Below are 18,220 nucleotides of genomic sequence, written 5' to 3' on the forward strand. Positions count from 1 at the left end.
GAGTTGGGGAAGGATTGAGGGGCCCAAAGAGGACAGGGACTCCACAGGAGGACCAACAGAGTCAACTAACCTGGACCTTTGGGGACTCCCAGAGACTTCATGAACTACCAACCAAAGAACATGCAAGGGCTGGGCCTAGGCACCCTGCACATATGTAGCAGATGAGCTTGGTCTTCATGCGGGTCCCCCAATAACAGGAGTGAGGGCTGTCCCTGAACCTTTGCCTGCCTGCCTGCTTGCCTGTGGATTCTGTTCCCCTAACTGGATCACCTTGTCTGCCTCAGTGGGAGAGGAAAGGGGCAGTGAGGGAGATGATACCTAGAGGAGGATTCCCCTTTCAGAGGAGAAGGGGAGAGGAATATCTGCATGGAGGGCTGCTGGGAGGAGAGGGAGCTGATGTTGGAATGAAAAGTAAATAAATAAATTTAATAAAAAATATCTATTTTCCTTTTTTCTTATCCTTTTACTTTTATTTCCTTCTGCCCAAAGGAACTAGAAACAAAGCTCAGCACAGTATGAAATTAAATTGTGTGGCCTCTAAACTTACTCCTCACTTAAACACACAGGAACTCTACAAAGACATGGCTGGTTATAGTGAGAAGCAGCGAAAAGTCCAGATGATCACGTAACCTCAGGCAGTGCTAGAGAGGGAAGGGGCGGTGTGCAGAGAAGGAGACGACTCTAATTTTCTTTGTGCAGCCTCCAAGTAGATCACTCTTTTTCTTTTGTTTTCTAATTACTGTTTACATATATAAATGACAATAACCTATCCTACCCTATTCAAAATGGTTAGTACAAAGTATAAGTGACACATCTCTGATAACTATGACCATGTATTTACTTATTTTATAGGTTAGAGGACAATTTTGTGAGACTGGGTCTCTGCTCTGTGGATGTCAGGGAGCGAACACAGGCCCCCAGGCTTGGCAACAAGTGCTTCGACCTGCTCAGCCATCCCACTGGCTCCACAGCAAGATTTTGTTGGTTGTCTTTATCTTTTTTGAGGTAGGGTGTGTGGTCAGGGCTGGTCTGGAACTCTATATTTAGCTGGGGCTGGCCTTGAACTCAGAGCTCCAGCAGCCTGAGCACCTCCGGATGCTGGGAGAAAAGGCACCACCACACCCAGATGAACAATTAAGGACTCAGAGGCAGAAAATGACATTCTAGGGTGAACACGTTTCTGTACATAAGGCTTCAGGCGAGCACAGACACACCCAGTTCAAGGACTACCTAGAATAGCTTTGTGGGACAGGGATACTGCTAAGCACGTGCAGGAACCTAGGCAGGATGTCTAGGCAATAGGACAAGTCTGGCACCTCTCTTCCAAACTTTGATCTTTTTAAGCATTTTGTCATCTTAATCTTTCCTGTTACAACTTCCGCATTGTTTGTTTTTACCGAAGTCCAGAATAATATCTCTCCCCTTGAGGGAAAAAAAATAACCAAAAAGTCTTCAGGTGAAACAGCTGCCTCAGCAGGCTTTCCTCACCGAGAAGCCTCAACTCTCCCAGGATGGGAAGAGATGCTCCACTCTGATTAAAGCAAACTAAGATGTGCCTTGCGCGTCTTCCAGTTAAACCCCTTTGGTGGGTAATTGCCTAGATAACTGAACATGGTTATGTTGAGTACACTTTGGCTCCTTACTTCTGAAAGCATGTTCTCCAGAGACGCAGGGTCCATCCTGCTGTAGACATTCCACAGACTCAGACTCACGTCCTGCAACTGACACAGAGAGCAAAACACTGCAATCATTAAGTCAATCACTAGAAGGTCAATTACTTCTTAGCTTCTGAGACTCAAAAATTACTATACCGGTATAAATAGTATTACTAGAATAATAAACTGAAATTTCATTATATTACTTTTAAATTATGAATTTTGTTAACTGTATTTATTATTAAACCAAGGCTTTATTAATTCTATTAGGATAAACCACAATTTTATTAATCTTATTTGACCCTATACAAATTAATAATTGCTTTTTCATTCAAGAAAATTATTTTCAGAATCTTCAATATATCATCTGATTATAGTCAATGCTGGCACATACACATTTATACACACACACACACACATATATATATATATATATATATGTGTATATATATATGTATATATATATACACACACACACTATGTTTTTTCTTTGTAATTTTAATTAAAATAATATATGCTCATAGTTTTTTTTAATTAAACTATAAAAAAGGCTTACAATAAAAAACTTGATTTTTCTACTTTATCCTTTTAGAAAGTACATTAGTTTCATTCAAAAACTTAAGAGTTTTTTCTTTTTGTTATTTATATCTAGATTTATTTATATAAAGATGTCGATTTATTTCTTATAAACTTAGAAGTATTAACCTTTGAAAAGATGCAGGTCTTCTTTATCATCATCTCACACTTTCTCTCTAAACACACATTAGGTGTTTATAATATCAAATCATACAAATATTATCTCTCCAAGGTAAAGTACACTTCTATCCCATCAGGTGTTCTGACTGCTCCAATTTTTCACTAGCATTATCTTTGCTTTGGTTTGTTTGCTTTTTTTGAGACAGGGCCTGTCTCACTCCATGAGCTTTGGCTGGCCTAGAGCTTCCTGTACACTTGGCTAGCCTTGAACTCATACATTCTGAGTACTGGGTTTAGCAATTCAATCCTGAACTTTAACAGTCCCACCCAGTCTGCTGACTCCGGGGTTCCCAGCAGTACCACCACTGTCTCTCCTCGCCTATGCAGATGTTCCTGTGCAGTGCAGTGCCCGCAGCACTCCGAGCCTCTCTGCACTTCCTTCTTCTAAAGCCAAAATTATCAAATGTTGAGAGCAGAATACGACACAGTCACCTCTGAGATCCAAGTAACCCACTCAGCTTTCCTCAGTCTACTGAACTTTACTGTGTGAAGAAAATATTCTTTAAGAGCCTGCTTATCTATGTGTGTATCCTAGGTGCTGTGGTCTTTGATACTCTGATGATTTTATCTTGTTTTATTTTGTTTTTCAAGATAAGGTCTCTCTGTGCAGCCCATGCTAAGGAAAGCTTGCTGTTACAGTTTGAATATGGGCAACATATTTTGGAAGGTGGTGGAAACCTCAGGAGGTAAGGAAGTCACTGTGCACACACTTTTGAAAGTTACACCTTGTTTCCAGACCCTTCTTCATCTCTGCTTCTGTGTGCCATGGCGTATCAGCCACTGCCACACAATACTATTGCCAGGATGCTCTCACCATGGGCCACATAGTCGGGACTGAAATCTATGGAAACCCAGGCCCAAGAAATCTTTCCTCCCTCAGATGTTTCTATCAATCAGGAATTCTGTCACAGTGATGAAGTCTGACCACACCTGCAACCCTCCTGCCTCTGTCTCCCAACTCTTGGGATTACAGACATGTACCACCTTGTACAATCTGCTAAATCTTTCTCTTGTTTTGTTTTTGAGACAGGGTCTCATGTAACCCAGACTGGCTTGGAACTCTACACAGCCAAGGATAACCCTGAATTTCTGAACCACCATCTCCCTAGTGCCTCCAACCCAGGTCTATGCTTGTTCAGGCTGGGCACGCGCTCTGCTAACCTAAGTTACAGCCCAGGCTTAGATCTTTTTCTTAAGCATCATTCCCACCTTTCAGCTGAAGAGCTTATGTTTGTCTGTATGCAAGTAAACCAGCGTTCACTGTTTCCTCTCATTATCTTTCTTTAGTGTTTGCTGTTCTGACCCTTTGCTTAGGGAGCTGGTCATGGTAAGTTTTACATGGCCTGGACACAGTTTCAGCACATTAGCAGGAAGAAGGAAGCTAGAGCCAAAGGAGTTCAACCAGGAGAACTTTCTTCCTGCTGCTTCAAGAAAAGGAAAGTTCTCTATACCCAGACTCAGTTTAGCTCAGCCTAAGTGCTGGCTATGTGGACTTGCTTCTAAAGGTACTATACACCAGGATGTCCTCATTTCTAGCATGACAATGCTTTGCCTGCCTGGTTTTCTGTTGGGACACGTACAGTGATCCTCTGGGGTAGGTACCAGGTTTTGTTTCTCTTACAGAGGGGTCGAACAAAATTTCCCAAAGACACAGTGGTAGTTAAGTGAGTGAATGGTTGGAAAGACATCCCCTCCCTGAGATGATTGGTGACTTTCTTTGGGTTATGGCCATGTGCAAAATTAAACTGTAAGTGGCTGAAGCTCTCTTCCCAGTACTTAAAGAGGCAAGAGCCAGACATCCAGCCATCAGAGTTGAGTAGGACACTGGGAGATATGATCTACAGAATAAGCTGGTCCACACATTAAGTAACCTGAGAAAGGCAAAAGAAGAAAACTATGATGGGGGACAGAGGGAGGTGAAGGGATAATGAGATGGAGGCAAAGGAAGAATACTTGGGAAAATGGTGAACATTATTAGTTACATGTTGGGCACTTGCCTGTAACTGAGAGGCAGAGGGTGGAGGATTCTAAAGGAGGGCAGCCTAGGTTACAAAGTGAGACCTTGTCTCAAAACACACACACACACACACACACACACACGACAGGATCTTGCTATGGAACTCAACCAAGCATGGAACTAGTGACCTTCCTGCTTCAATTTGTCTGGCATTACCGGCATATACCATGTTTAGCTAACACAGGTATCTTAAAGATTTACAGTCTCCTATGATATTTGCTAATTCTTCCACAGGACCCATCCCATGGTAAAAGGGTCTGCATCAACCCTTCAAAGGCTTTAGAGTGAGGGGATGTCTTCCCAGCCAGTCACTTTCTCATTAGCTCTGTGTCTTTGGGAATATTTGTTTGACCCCTCTGTAAGAGAAACAAAAAACAGGACCTACCCCAGAGGATCATTGTATGAATTAAATCGTGTGTGTGTGTGTGTGTGTGTGTGTGTGTGTGTGAGATGAATAAAAGGCACTCTACATATACATAGTTCAGACAATTAACAAAGAACAAATATAACCATTATTGTAAATGATTTCCTTTCTGTCTGCTGTGGCCTGATTCCCTCCAACTTCCTTGGGAATTACTGTACATTTCAAGGGAAACTCCCAAAGCCTGATATTCACTCTGTAACTATAGTAATCCTAGCTGGCAGAAAGGTGAAATCCACAGAGAGCCTTAGAGAGTTGGGGGGCCTGCTAGGCAAGTCCCTGTGTACTTCCTCAGGATGTTAGTCCCCGGACTTGCTTCTAAAGGTACTATACACCAGGATGTCCTCATTTCTAGCATGACAATGCTTTGCCTGCCTGGTTTTCTGTTGGGTCAGGTAAGATCAGATAGAAACAGATGGATGCCTCCTGGCACACGGCTAACATACCAGAGCATCCTTCCTAACCTGTCCTGAGGACTCTTTTTCCAGACTCGCTCTCACCTATTAACCTCTCTCAAAAGACATTTATTGGTCATCTCCAAGATGAAAGAAATACAGAACACTGCACACTCCATCTCTTTCAAAGCCAGGCATAATGACACCCTTAGTCCCTTGTCTTAGGAAGTGGAGGCAGATGGATCTCTGGAAGTTCCAGGCCAGCCTGATCTGCACAGTGAAACCTTGGGTTGGTTTGTTTAATGCACATTTGCTTTGTGACAAGATCCAAACATAGTTTTCATACATACCTCATATTTCATGGTAAAAAATCCATCTCCTCCAATGCCTTCAAGTGCAAAGGCCTGGACAATTGGCCACTTCTCTACCACAAACATATCAAATATCTGTAAGTGACCTGGAAGAATCACACACCAATACACATCAAATACCATCCCGGACAGTTGGACCCAATCGCATGTGGTCAAACAGGAATCATTTCTTACAAATTTACCAAGATAATAAGAGGGTTAGATATTGAAACTAAAAATATAAAGTGAAATTCAAGAAAAATTTAAATCACAAGCAAGTATTATAAATTCATATTTCTCTACAGTACATTTACATTTTGTTTTTTTAAAGAGTTCTATACTACAATTGATTTGTACTATTTAGTGAGTACGTTTATTAACAGACCAAAAGTTGGCTCTTTTATCCAAAGCCAGCCAATCAGCTTTCTCAAGTGAAAACTACCAAACCATGTCTTTTTTTTTTTTTTTTTTTTTTTTTTTTTGGTTTTTCGAGACAGGGTTTCTCTGTGTAGCTCTGACTGCCCTGAAACTCAGTTTGTAGACCAGGCTGGCCTCCAACTCAGAAATCTGCCTGCCTCTGCCTCTCGAGTACTGGGATTAAAGGTGTTCGCCACCACTGCCCGGCTCAAAAAGTTTCTTTTCCAGCCAGGTGTAATGGCATTTGCCTTTAATAGCAGCACCTGGGAGATAGAGGCAGGTGGATCTCTGGAGTTTGAGCACAGCCTGGTCTGCATAGCCAGGGGCAGCTACACAGTGAGATCATGTATCAAACAAAACATCTTTTTGTAACAATAATTCCAATATTCAGGGTTTTTTCCTTCCTACAATATCAGCACTGATAAACTTGTTGATTCACCCCTGTAGTCTACATTGGTTTTCCCTTTAAATCAGTGGTTCTCAACCTTCCTAATGTTGTGACCCCTTTTCAGATATGTGGCAGTTCCTCACGTTATAGTGACCTCTAACCATAAACATATTTTGCTGTTACTCTATATCTGTAACTTTGCTATTGTTATGAATGGTAATATAAATACCTGAAATGCAGGACATACGCTATGCCACCTCCAAAGGGGTCACAACCCACAGGTTGAGAACTGCTACTGTAAACATTTTTTTTTTCTTGCCTGCGTATTTGAAACAGGGTCTCTATGTAGCCTTAGCTAGCCTGAAACTCATTATGTAGAACATAATTGGCCTCACCCTTATACAGAACTGTCTACTTCTGCCTCCCAAGTGCTGAATGGGATTAAGGGTATATGCTAAAAAGATTTATCTTAATAATGTATATATGTGTGTGAGGGCACCCATGAAGTCAGATCCCCTGGAACTGGAGTCACAAGTAGTTGTAAGCTGCCTGATATGGCTGGTGAGAACTGAACTCAGGTCCTCTGAAAGACCAGTATATGCCTTTAGCCATCTCTCTAGCCCCATAAGCCTATTTTTAAAATAGCTATTAAAATTAAAATTATAATTTTCTTAATATTTATAATTATAAAGACACATTATATCTATAAGTAATAAGTAATACAGACTAGATGTTAATTGTGCTAAATCCCTCATCAATTCTCCTTGACCACAGATAGCTTGCTATGTTACTGTGGTAACTTCACAGTTATGAACAAGGAGCGTGTATAAGAGAGTTCCTAAGCTTCATTATGTTTGATACTTTTCCTCAGTGAAAAGGGGCCAAGTGCTTTTCCAGCCAAATATCCATCAGGAAGGAGGAGCATTCAATCCTCATAGCATCCAAGCAAGCAACATTCTTTGTTTCTTTTTTTAAAAAGATTTATTTATTTATTTATTTATTTATTTATTTATTTATTATGTATACAGTGTTCTGCCTGCACATATGCCTGCAACCAGTAGAGGGCACCAGAAATAATTATAAATGGTTATGAGTCACCATGTGGTTGCTGGGACTTGAACTCAGGATCTCTGGAAGAGCAACCAGAACTCTTAATCTCTGAACTACCTCTCCAGCCCCCAAGCAAGGTTCTTAAATGGCTTGCTGTCAGATACTCACCTTGGGAGCTATAAGGAATACCAATCCTACTACAGTCTCGAACCATGTCCACAAAGCTGGAAATCTTAAATTCTTCTGCTGCTTCCTCATCTTCATACTAAGGAAAATTAAAAGAAAAATGGACTCTAATGAGAAACATCATTTAAATTCACATTATCTATGTATATTCTTAGGGACTGTATCTCCCCCTTCTCCCCAACACACACTGGGTCACTCTGTGTAACAGTCCCAGCTGTCCTGGAACTCACTCTGTAGACCAGGCTGGCCTCAAATTCATAGAAATCCACCTGCCTCTGCTTCCCAAGTGCTGGGATTAAAGGTGTGAGCCACCCCCACCAGCCTCAGGGACTGTCTTAAATGTCATTTATAAAGAACTATTCCCAACTAGGGAAGGATGGCTTCCTAAAGCCATCGTATTTGTTGGTCAAAAATAGTCTCCAATTCTGCATCTCATAAACAAAAATCAACTCAAAATGGATAGAGACTGAAATGGAAGAGATAAAACCTATTCCTCCAAGTGTTCCCAATAAGCACATGGAAAGAAATGTTCCTAATCAATACTGTGTAGAAACTGCCATGACATTCATTATAGGCAGAAAAATCTCAATTTGCTTTATAGTCATATTCTTCAAAAGGACCCAGAGGGAAACAGAAATAGAGATAGACACCAAGAAACCCAGATATAAACGTCACAAAGTTTAGGACAATTCTAACCTTCGCAGGCATGTCAGGTCTTTTGACACTGTAACCCAACTCTGCCAACTATAAAGTTTAGACTCACTCAAAAAATTGCCTAATCAACTTACACATTAAACAGAATAATATTCTACAAGGCTGGCGGAATGTCCCTTTAATCCCAGCACTTGGGAGGCAGAAGTAGGCAGATGTCTGAATTGCCGGCCAGTCAAGGCTACACAGTGAGACTCTGTCTCAAACAGGAAAAATAAAAATAAAAGATACAGTAAGATCCCATAACTATTTAAATAAACCTCCAAGTCTGTGTTGAGCAACATTTACAGCTATTCATGCCTGCTGCGCCCTCAGGCTGCAGGCTGGAAAGCCTGTAAGGGCAGTCTCTGAGCAGTCGTCCTGCAGACAGACAGACGGAGGCTGGAGAGGGAGAGGCAGGACAGGAGAGTGGGCTGAGAAACCAGTGAAAGCTTCTGCTGTCTCCTTCAGGCAGACAACCCAACGCCTCACAGCAGAAGCTTTCCACGAGAATATTCACTTTTGTGTAAGCATGCTCAGACACAGGAGCTCTATGTTTCTAAAGGGGCTTCTGCTCCAAACCAACACTTTCCTGAAGAAGTACTTGTCCTGTCTTTTCTCCTCACCTCATTTTCCGTCATGCAATGGAAATGCAGGTTTCTCCAGTGTGCCACGTAAGGCAAAAGATAGCGGTAGTTGACGGGATTACAGTACAGATGGACACTATCTGATTTAATCAATAAAATCACGTCTGCAAGAAGAAAAAAGCAAAACACCAAATTGTCAGAAGCTTTTCCTGCAGTTTCTGCTTGGGAAATTAGTAACTCCACTGTAAGCACAAGACTGTAGTAAGCAAGTCAGAGTTTGCATGGCCAGACCCTGGGTTCATTTCTAGTATAACAAACAAACAAACAAACAAACAAACAACAAAACTTCAAAAGCAAAACATACAGCTATTTCAGAAACAATGTAACAAAAGTCTAAATGGGTAATTATTTAATCAAGCAATAGTCAAGAGTGGACAGTAAGGGTTTTCTAGTGCCTCTGCAAAGCTCCCCCTATGGTGGCCTTCCAAATATGACAGTGTAAGCTCAAAATAAGTCAAAAGAGCAGAGTTCATTCCTGAAACAGTGCACTGCAAAGTTCAATAGTCAGAGCTGGGGTACCAGGCTTGGCCATGTTACTCATTTACTGACTGATGACATACTGGCTGCATTCCTGGAGATGAAGCCTTAACTACATACATGCTCAGCAAGCAATCTGTTACCCTCAGCCCATTTCATTTTTTTTTTTTTTAAGACACGGACTCACTAAGTTGCTTCAACTAGCCTTGAACTCAATATATAGCTCAGGGAGGTACTGAACTTGCAATCCTCCTACCTCAGCCTCCCAATCAGCTATGACTTCAGGGCTGTGCCACTAGGACTGGCTAGGTATGTATGTATGTATGTATGTATGTACGTATGTATGTATGTATTTTTTAGATTATCTAGCTCTTGCTGACCTGGAATTCACTGTGTAAACCAGGCTGGACTTGAATTTACAGCAACCCTCCTGCCTTTTCTCCTAAGGATTACAGGCAAACATCACCACACCTGGCTTCACAATACACTATCAGTGAGGAGATATGAATCAAATGGAAATAACATGACTACTCAATCAAGAAACGCATCAACATGGCAGGGACTCTACACTAAAACCAGTGTCTAAAATTCATGTCCAGAGGCTCATTTGACTCCAAGCAATTGTGAGCATAGACACTGCACGTCAGTCTTAGGACACTTGCTGTGTAGAGCAGTGAGCTCTGTACACAGGAAGAGGCTGGAAGGAAGGAAACACAGGCAAGTGAATGAGCTTCTGGAAACATACAACAGATTACAGATTCAGAACAGCAATCAACAGCGGTGACTCCCCAAGTGTACAAGGAAACCCAGGCAAATCCAAGAGCCATGAGACAGGAAATGGAATGGGGCAGAAACATTAAAGTAGACTGAGTGTCAAAAATGAACACAGTCATAATTCCAAAAGAGAAATGGGCTTTGCTCAAGGCTCCAATGGCAGGACCACTCGGCCTCTCTCTAACAAGACCACGCTAGGAACTGGCAGAGTGAGAAAAGTGCAGAGAGAAGAAAAGAGTCAGTCTCTCCTCTCTCTCTCCCCTCTCTCCTCTCTTTCTCTCTCTCTCTCTCTCTCTCTCTCTCTCTCTCTCTCTGTCTCTCTCCCTCCCCCCTCAGCACTGGGCTTCCTCATGTCCCAGAGCCCCAGGTCCTATCCTAAATCAACTGCAGACTTCCTGCTAAGGGAGAAATGTTATGACACCTGAAAAAGTCGGCTGGCAGTGCACACGCCACATGTAATCAACACTGAAAAGTGGGGGGCAGTGCACACACCACACATACTCTACACTGAATATAACCTTAAAGTTTTAGGATTCAAAAACAGATGTATCATAACAACTGCTAGCTAAATCTAATTACACACTTCATACTCTCAATGGACTCTGATATCTGACAGAGTAAACAGTCAGATAAAAGAAGAAATTATGGTCAGGTGTGGTGGCTTTAATCATTTAATCCAAGCACTGGGGAGGCTAGGAAGCCAGATCTCTAATTTGAGACCAGCATGGTCTACATACATAGTGAGTTTCAGTTCAGCCAGAGCTACACAGTGAGACTCTATCTCAAAGGAGGAGAAGGAGAGAAGGGAGAAAGAAGAATGCATGAAGCTGGGCATGCTGGCACGTGCTGAGGACCACAGCACAAGTTCAAGGAAGCCACTCTGATCTATAGAGACACCCTGTATCAAAAGCAAATTAAACTCAAATAAGGCAGCAGCAGGAGAGTGAGAAGGGAGATGCAGGAGGACTGGCAGGAGGAAGGAGGGGGGATAAGATGGTAAGGTCAGCCTGAGAAGGGAGACACAGGAGGACTAGCAAGAGAAAGGAGTGGGGGACGGGATGAGATGGTAGGGTCGGCCAGTACGTTGGCACGAGCTTTAAATCACAGAATTCTGAGTTTGAGGCCAGCCTAGTTACATAGCTTGTTCCAGGATAGCCAGAGCTCCATAGAGAAAAACTGTCTCAATAAATTAAAATAAATAATAAATTTAAAATTATGTAAAATGTTTAAAAAATATTTTTGAAAAGTAAGTACCTCATGTTGGCCTTTTCTACGCAGTGAGGCTAAGGAAGAAGCCTGTGGTGGCCTACTCCATTCATCCTGGCACTCAGAGGCATCTCTGAGCTCCATCTCTGTGAGTGTGATGTCAGTGTCATCTACACAACAAGTTCCAGGGCAGCAAGGACCACATTGTGAAACTCTGCCTCAAAACCCAAAAACCTAGAAGCATAAATCTGCTGATCTTAACTTTCTAACTATAAGGATTTAAAAATGACCTTATTAATTTGAAGTAAAATGCTTATTTGCTAGGTATCCCCTGTGCAAAATTACAGGGTAAAAGCACATCTCTGGGAATTTAAACACACTCTTTATTTTTAATACTAAAATGTCCTTGCAATCATGAAATGTGTAGCAACTGGAAACTTCCAAAATAAATTCTTTCCAAACCACTGCATGTAAGGGAAGATATTTTATTTTATATGTGATATTTTTGTTTTGTTTTATTTTATTCATATGGGTATTGTGCTTGCATATATATCTGTGTATTACTTGTGTGCCTGGTAGTTGCAGAGAAGCCAGGAGACAGGGGTCTGATCTCCTCAGACTCAAGTCGCAGACAGTTGTGAGTCACTGTCTAGGCACAGGGAATTGGATCCAGTCCTCTGGAAGAACACCCAGTGTTCTTAACCACTGAGCCATCTCCCCAGACCCCTGAAAGAAAGGCCATTTTATTTTATTCAAGGCAAGGTCTTTTTATCCTAGCCCTGTCTCGGAATCTCCTAGGTAGACCAGGCAAGCCTCCCAAGTGCTGGGATTAAAAGCTTGAAACACTTTTCCTGGCCAAGAAATTTAAAGTCAAAATCTGAAACAAACAATAAACTGAAAAAATAAACTGATGGTGTCTCCTACTAACATTAGAAGCTGCATCTATGAAGTCTCACCAACATGACTGTCCAAGCATGGGCTGCACAGGGCCACCACCAATGGACATGCCAACATGGGCAGAGAAAAACCGGCGAAGCCTCAACCCTACACACAGAACTGTGGTCGCTGAGAAAAAGCTGCGAGTGGGAGAGCTGTTCTTCCCAAGGAAGAGCACACCAACTGGCTGTCCAGTGACAAATAGTCAGCCCTGAAAGCATACATAAAATAATATTATATGGACTGAGGAGATTAGATATAGGAATATATATATATACACACATATATACGTATATATGTATGTATGTATATATGCTCAATAATAATTAAAGAAAAAAGAGGCCAAGGATTGAAAGAGGGGGAGGGCCACATAAGAGGGTTTAGAGCAGTGGCTCTCAGCCTTCCTAATGCTGTGATCCTTTCATACAGTTTGTGGTGGTGACCCCAAACCACAAAATTATTATTGTTGCTCTTTCATAACTGTTATTTGTCACAATGTAAATGTCTTTTGGAGACAGAGGGTTGCCAAAGAGGTTGCAACCTGCAGGCTGAGAAACATGAAGGAAAGGTTAGGAAAATGTGTTACAATGTATTATAATGTCAAAACCTAAGAAGAAAAGGACCTGAAGAAGATCACAGTGGTGGCTGTGCATGCAAGCCTGCAGCAAGAGGCTGAGAAGCGCCTGCATCTGAAGCCAGCCTGATACAGAGTGAGAGCTTACCTCAGACGGAAAGGTAAGGAAAACCAAAGAAGATGCTAACTCAAAGTACTTTCAGTCTCCCTTTTCTGCGATCATAATAAAAAGGACAGCTCTAGCTAAACTATATGAATAGTATTGGGGTCTTTTCCAAGGTAAAATTTTCTCAGACAGAAAGATAAGGAAGAAAAAAATGAAGAAAGGATACTAACTCAAAGTCTCCTTTTTCTGTGATCTTAATAAAAAGAACAGCTCTAAGAAAACTATATGGGGGCTGGTGAGATGGCTCAGCGGGTAAGAGCACTGACTGCTCTTCTTAAGGTCCTGAGTTCAGATCCCAGCAACCACATGGTGGCTTACAACCACCCGTAATGAGATCTGACCCTCTCTTCTGATGCGTCTGAAAACAGCTACGGTGTACTTATAAATAATAATAAATAAATCTTAAAAAATATTAAAAAAAGAAAACTATATGGGTAGTATTGGGGTCTTTTCCAAGGTAAACTTCCAAAGATGATACAACTCAGAACTATTTAATAGGAAAACTCTTCACTGCATGACAGGCTTTCTTGTTTATTTTGTGGTGATCAGCAGCAGCCTTGGTGCCCACTAGATGCCAGTAGTGCCACAGATCGAGCCATGGCCATCAAAACTGTCTTCAGACATTGCTAAATGTCCCCCAAGGGACAAAACGGCCCCCCATCTGAGACCACACTACTCAAGTGAGATCATCTGACATGGAATGTTTGCTTTCATGGCATCCCAGCTGCCTTGCAAGTGCCTAGTCTCTTGTCCAGTCTTACTTGTTTGTTCTATGTCTCCTGACTCATCTTGCAGACAATTTATAATGCTAAGTACACGATATGAGAAGTAGCTCCTGGGCAACAGCCCACAGGAGCATCAACGCTCGCAGTGTCTCCAAGCCAGAGAAGGCAGACTGCAGGCAGAAAGCCTGCATTGTATTAAAGTCACACAAAAAAACAATTCCCAAAGACAGCAGGACAATAGCCCCTTGTTCCTCAGCTAAAGATCCACATAAAATCTTCTTTCTCACAGAGCAGCTTACAAGAGCAGTCCGTCTTTGCCTCAAAGCAGAGAGTGCTTTCACTGGCAACAGCACACGATCTGAACCTTCCGTGAAAAGGAGCAGCGGGCAATCCTAAGAAAAACTAGCACCCTGCCAAGAGACAAAGCCAAACACCAATGTCTGCTTTGGTCTCAAAGATGATTTACCCAATAAATGTATTCTGAAAACTGCTGCTGACAGTCCGTTATCCAGTCCATGACCAATAGGAATATTCTATTTTAATAGGTCAACACGGAAATGCTATTTTTCACTATTAAAAAGATAAAATCTTACCTGGTATAATCCTAGCTACTTGGGAGGCTGAGGCCAGAAGGCTGCCAATTTTAAGACCAATCACATTATTCAAACAGTAAAACAAAATAAGGCAAGAATTTAGTGGAGCTTTGGACTATTTAAATTCTGCTTATATTTTCCTATTAAAAGATCACAAACAGGGTGCTGAGTGTATGTCTTTAATCCCAGTACTAAGAAGGCAGAGGCAGGTAGATCTCAGAGTTCAAGGCCAGCCTGGTCTATACAGTGAGTTTCAAGCCAGTTAAAGCTATATGAGACTCTGTCTCAAAACAAATAAATAATAACAAAAACCCAAAAAACACAGACACAGAAATAAAAAATCATGAACTGGGGATGTCCAGATGGCTCAGCAGTTAAAAGTACTTGCTACTCTTCCAGAGGACCTGGGTTTGATTCCCAACACGTGAATGGTGATTTACAACCATCTGTAACTCCAGTTCCAGGAGATCTGATGTCATCTACTGGGCTCCAAGGGCCTCAAGCATGGGAGCACACACACATGCATACACACACACACAGTACACATACATACATGCAAGCAAAATAGTACAATACAGTAAAATTAAAATTAAAACAATTTTTACAAGAAGATCACAGCTGTGCGTGGTCTTTAATTCCAGCACTCGGGAGGCAGAGGCAGGTGGATTTCTGAGTTCGAGGCCAGCCTGGTCTACAGAGTGAGTTCCAGGACAGCCAGGGCTATACAGAGAAACCCTGTCTCAAAAAAAATCATGAATTAAGGGTCCAAAGAAATAAATGACTCTCTCCTACCTTTTGCTAATATAATATAGACTTACCATCTAGAATTTCTTCAGAAAATCCCGTTTTCTCAAAATCAGTGGCATTCTGACTGTACAAACCAAAAAGCAGGTAATTTGCCAGCTCTCTACAGCCTTCATTGTACCTGCTGTCAATTCCTGCAAAGCAAAGAAGGCTTAGGATTAGCTGGCCTATACCATGGAATACAGTAAGAGCCCGTTTAGTAAGGCCTTGATGGCCAAACCAGGTTTGTGCTAAAACTAAATAAATGACCCCTTGTAAGAGAAACGGGCTGAGGCATAAGGTACCTTCCTTGGATCTCAAAATCTACACAGGTCGGAGAATTAAGCAACAAGATTACTAAGGCTGTTAATTCTGAAAAGCATTTTTTCTTTCAGTTTTTACTTTACATGTATAGGTGTTGAACTTCCATATGTATGTGTATCATGTGTGGAAGAGCACCCTCCATGATCTACCAGATCCCCTAGAATTAGAGTTATAGATGGTTATGAGTCACCATGTAGGTGCTGGGAATAGAACCTGGGTTTTCTGGAAAAACACCAAGTGCTCTTATCTATGAACCACCTCCAGCCCATATGAAGCATTTCTTACGGGCAAAAGGAACCAGAAAATATGGTGTTCTGTGGATTTACTACAGATCTTGGAATATTTTGTTAGCCTAAGAACAGATCTCAGAGAGATCCTCATGAAAAAACGTATATGATCAACTAAAGACAAGTTAAAGTGGTTCGAAAAAAGAGGAAGACAAGTGGACAGACTAGCACCCACTGGCCCTTCCCAAATGTCAGAAGCAGTGTTTAGACTGCACTGTAAGGGGTGGTGCAGTGACACACACTCCTGCAGATAACCTTCACTAAGGTTAGTCTAGAAAGGCTGGACCAGAGACAAAAGGAAATTACACGACACTGTCTTTACTTCTGTCTCTCAATGACTTTGCCATCCGAGGACTACAGCTATTGGCAGGATGGAAGGATCAGAGGCAAGCAACTGCTCTCTGTGTGGTTTTGAAAAGAAAGGGTTGGGCTGGCTAGATGGCTCAGCGGGTAAGAGCACCTCCAAGGTCCTGAGTTCAAATCCCAGCAACCATATGGTGGCTCACAACCATTCATAACGAGATCTGATGCTCTCTTCTGGAGTGTCTGAAGACAGCTACAATGTGCTTACATACAATAAATAAATCTTAAAAAAAAAAGAAAAAAGAAGCCGGGTGGTGGTGACACACGCTTTTAATCCCAGCACTTGGGAGGCAGAGGCAGGCGGGTTTCTGGGTTCAAGGCCAGCCTGGTCTACAGAGTGAGTTCCAGGACAGCCAAGGCTACACAGAGAAACCCTGTCTCGAAAAAAAAAAAAAAGAGAGAAAAAAGAAAGAAGAAAGAAGAGAAAAGAGAAAAGAGAAAAGAGAAAAGAAAAAAGAAAAAAGAGAAGAAAGGGTTGCAGCAGGCACAGTGGCGCCAGGACTTTAATACTAGTATTAGGGAGGCAGAAGCAGGCAAGTCTCTGAGTTTGAGACTAGCCTGGTCTACAGAGCAAGTTTCAGGACAGTCAATGGCAGGCAGGCAGGCTTGTGGCGGGAGCTCCCTCTTTATCTCACTAACACCACCCCTCTTTTTTTTTTTTTTTTTTTTTTTTTTTTTTTTTTTTAAAGATTTATTTATTATTATATCTAATTACACTGTAGCTGTCTTCAGACACACCAGAAGAGGGCATCAGATCTCATTACGGGTGGTTGTGAGCCACCATGTGGTTGCTGGGATTTGAACTCAAGACCTTCGGAAGAACAGTCAGTGCTCTTAACCGCTGAGCCATCTCGCCAGCCCACCACCCCTCTTAATATTCACCCTCATTAAGATGGAACAGATGTCACAGGAATGAAAACTGGGAAGATTCGAGCCCATTCCGTACCCTACGTGCCAGCATTACTAGTGCCTCCCTGAGGTCAAGACTACAGACTTATTCCTAAAGCACTGACCGAGGATGCAGAGGATCCCATCAGGTTGAGACTTGCTGCTCTGGGTCAGGACACTTTGAACCTGGCGGAGTCGGCTGCAGCTGTAACAGAACAGAGTTTCTTGAGTGCTGTAGTGTGAGAGTCCCTAAAAGGTACATGCAAGAGGAACGGGTTTGTTAGGTAAGGAAAGTGGTGCCTAACTCTTTAATCAGAACGTTACCCTTCTTTTCCATGTTCTGAAAGAGATTTAGTGGAAGTGGGCTAAGGACTGTCTGGACAACTGATTATGAAAACCGTCAGTAGCTCTCTGGCTCAGTGGAAGATGGTCCCAAGGTCCCATTCATAATCAGGCAGCTGATGCCAACAAGTTCCACTGTCTTTTTACTTTTGCTGATTCTCAAAGAAAAGTTTCTACACTGCTTTAGCCTAAATTTAGCCTTTCTCAGTTTGTTTCAAAAGCAACAAACAAAACCAAAAACTGATATAAAGGTCTAAATAAACTAGCTCTAATTACCCCACACAACTGCCTTATAGATTTTTCAGCACAGAAGACACATTCTTTTTAGAGAGCTATTACTCCTTTGGTAGAAGGGATATTCCTTGCACTCAGGCAAAGTGTAAGGAGATATATATTCCTAAACAAATCAATTCTATGGACTCTACTGTCTTTCTGTCTCCCTCTATTCTCTCTCAGTAACCCCAAAGATGAATATACAATTTCATGGTCAAGCCTGACTCTTCCCCACGACCCCCATGTCTAACTCTCACCTCATAAACATTTTTAACTGTTCAGTATCATGAACCATTAGCGATGCAAACTACGCTACTTTGAGATTCCATCTTCCCACAGTCATAATGTCTGTCATAAGAAACAAGTGACAAGTACTGAAGAGGACATGGAGAAAGAGTGACCCCTATCTACCAGCTGGTAAGGATATATGTACGGTAGGGTCTAAACTGCTACAGACACTATGGAAATTAGTGTATAGAGGAGTAAGGCTAAAAACAGAACCACCATATGGCCTACCTATCATGAGAATATACACAC

The 18,220-nt window shown here is 41.9% G+C and overlaps 1 protein-coding gene across 5 annotated transcripts in view; it reads right to left on the reverse strand.

The window, feature by feature from the left end:
• The window catches only part of 4930402H24Rik (RIKEN cDNA 4930402H24 gene), a 134,446-nt gene that overhangs the window by 99,028 nt on the left and 17,198 nt on the right, over positions 1–18,220 (reverse strand). For 4 of the 5 annotated variants that reach the window (XR_001782167.2, XM_011239473.3, NM_029432.2 and 1 more), the window contains exons 2-7: positions 17,194–17,273; positions 15,242–15,361; positions 8,952–9,076; positions 7,618–7,714; positions 5,595–5,701; positions 1,644–1,721 (exon numbers count right to left, since the gene is read on the reverse strand). Coding sequence is in view for 4 of the 5 variants with exons in the window: in XM_011239473.3 (XP_011237775.1) it covers positions 1,644–1,721; positions 5,595–5,701; positions 7,618–7,714; positions 8,952–9,076; positions 15,242–15,361; positions 17,194–17,273 (607 nt within the window). In the remaining variant the exon portion in view is untranslated. The remainder of the gene's footprint in view (positions 1–1,643; positions 1,722–5,594; positions 5,702–7,617; positions 7,715–8,951; positions 9,077–15,241; positions 15,362–17,193; positions 17,274–18,220) is intronic. The other variant, XM_011239474.3, reaches the window with a different exon arrangement.

Source organism: Mus musculus, chromosome 2 (genome assembly GCF_000001635.26).
Source record: "Mus musculus strain C57BL/6J chromosome 2, GRCm38.p6 C57BL/6J".
Classification (NCBI taxonomy): domain Eukaryota; kingdom Metazoa; phylum Chordata; class Mammalia; order Rodentia; family Muridae; genus Mus; species Mus musculus.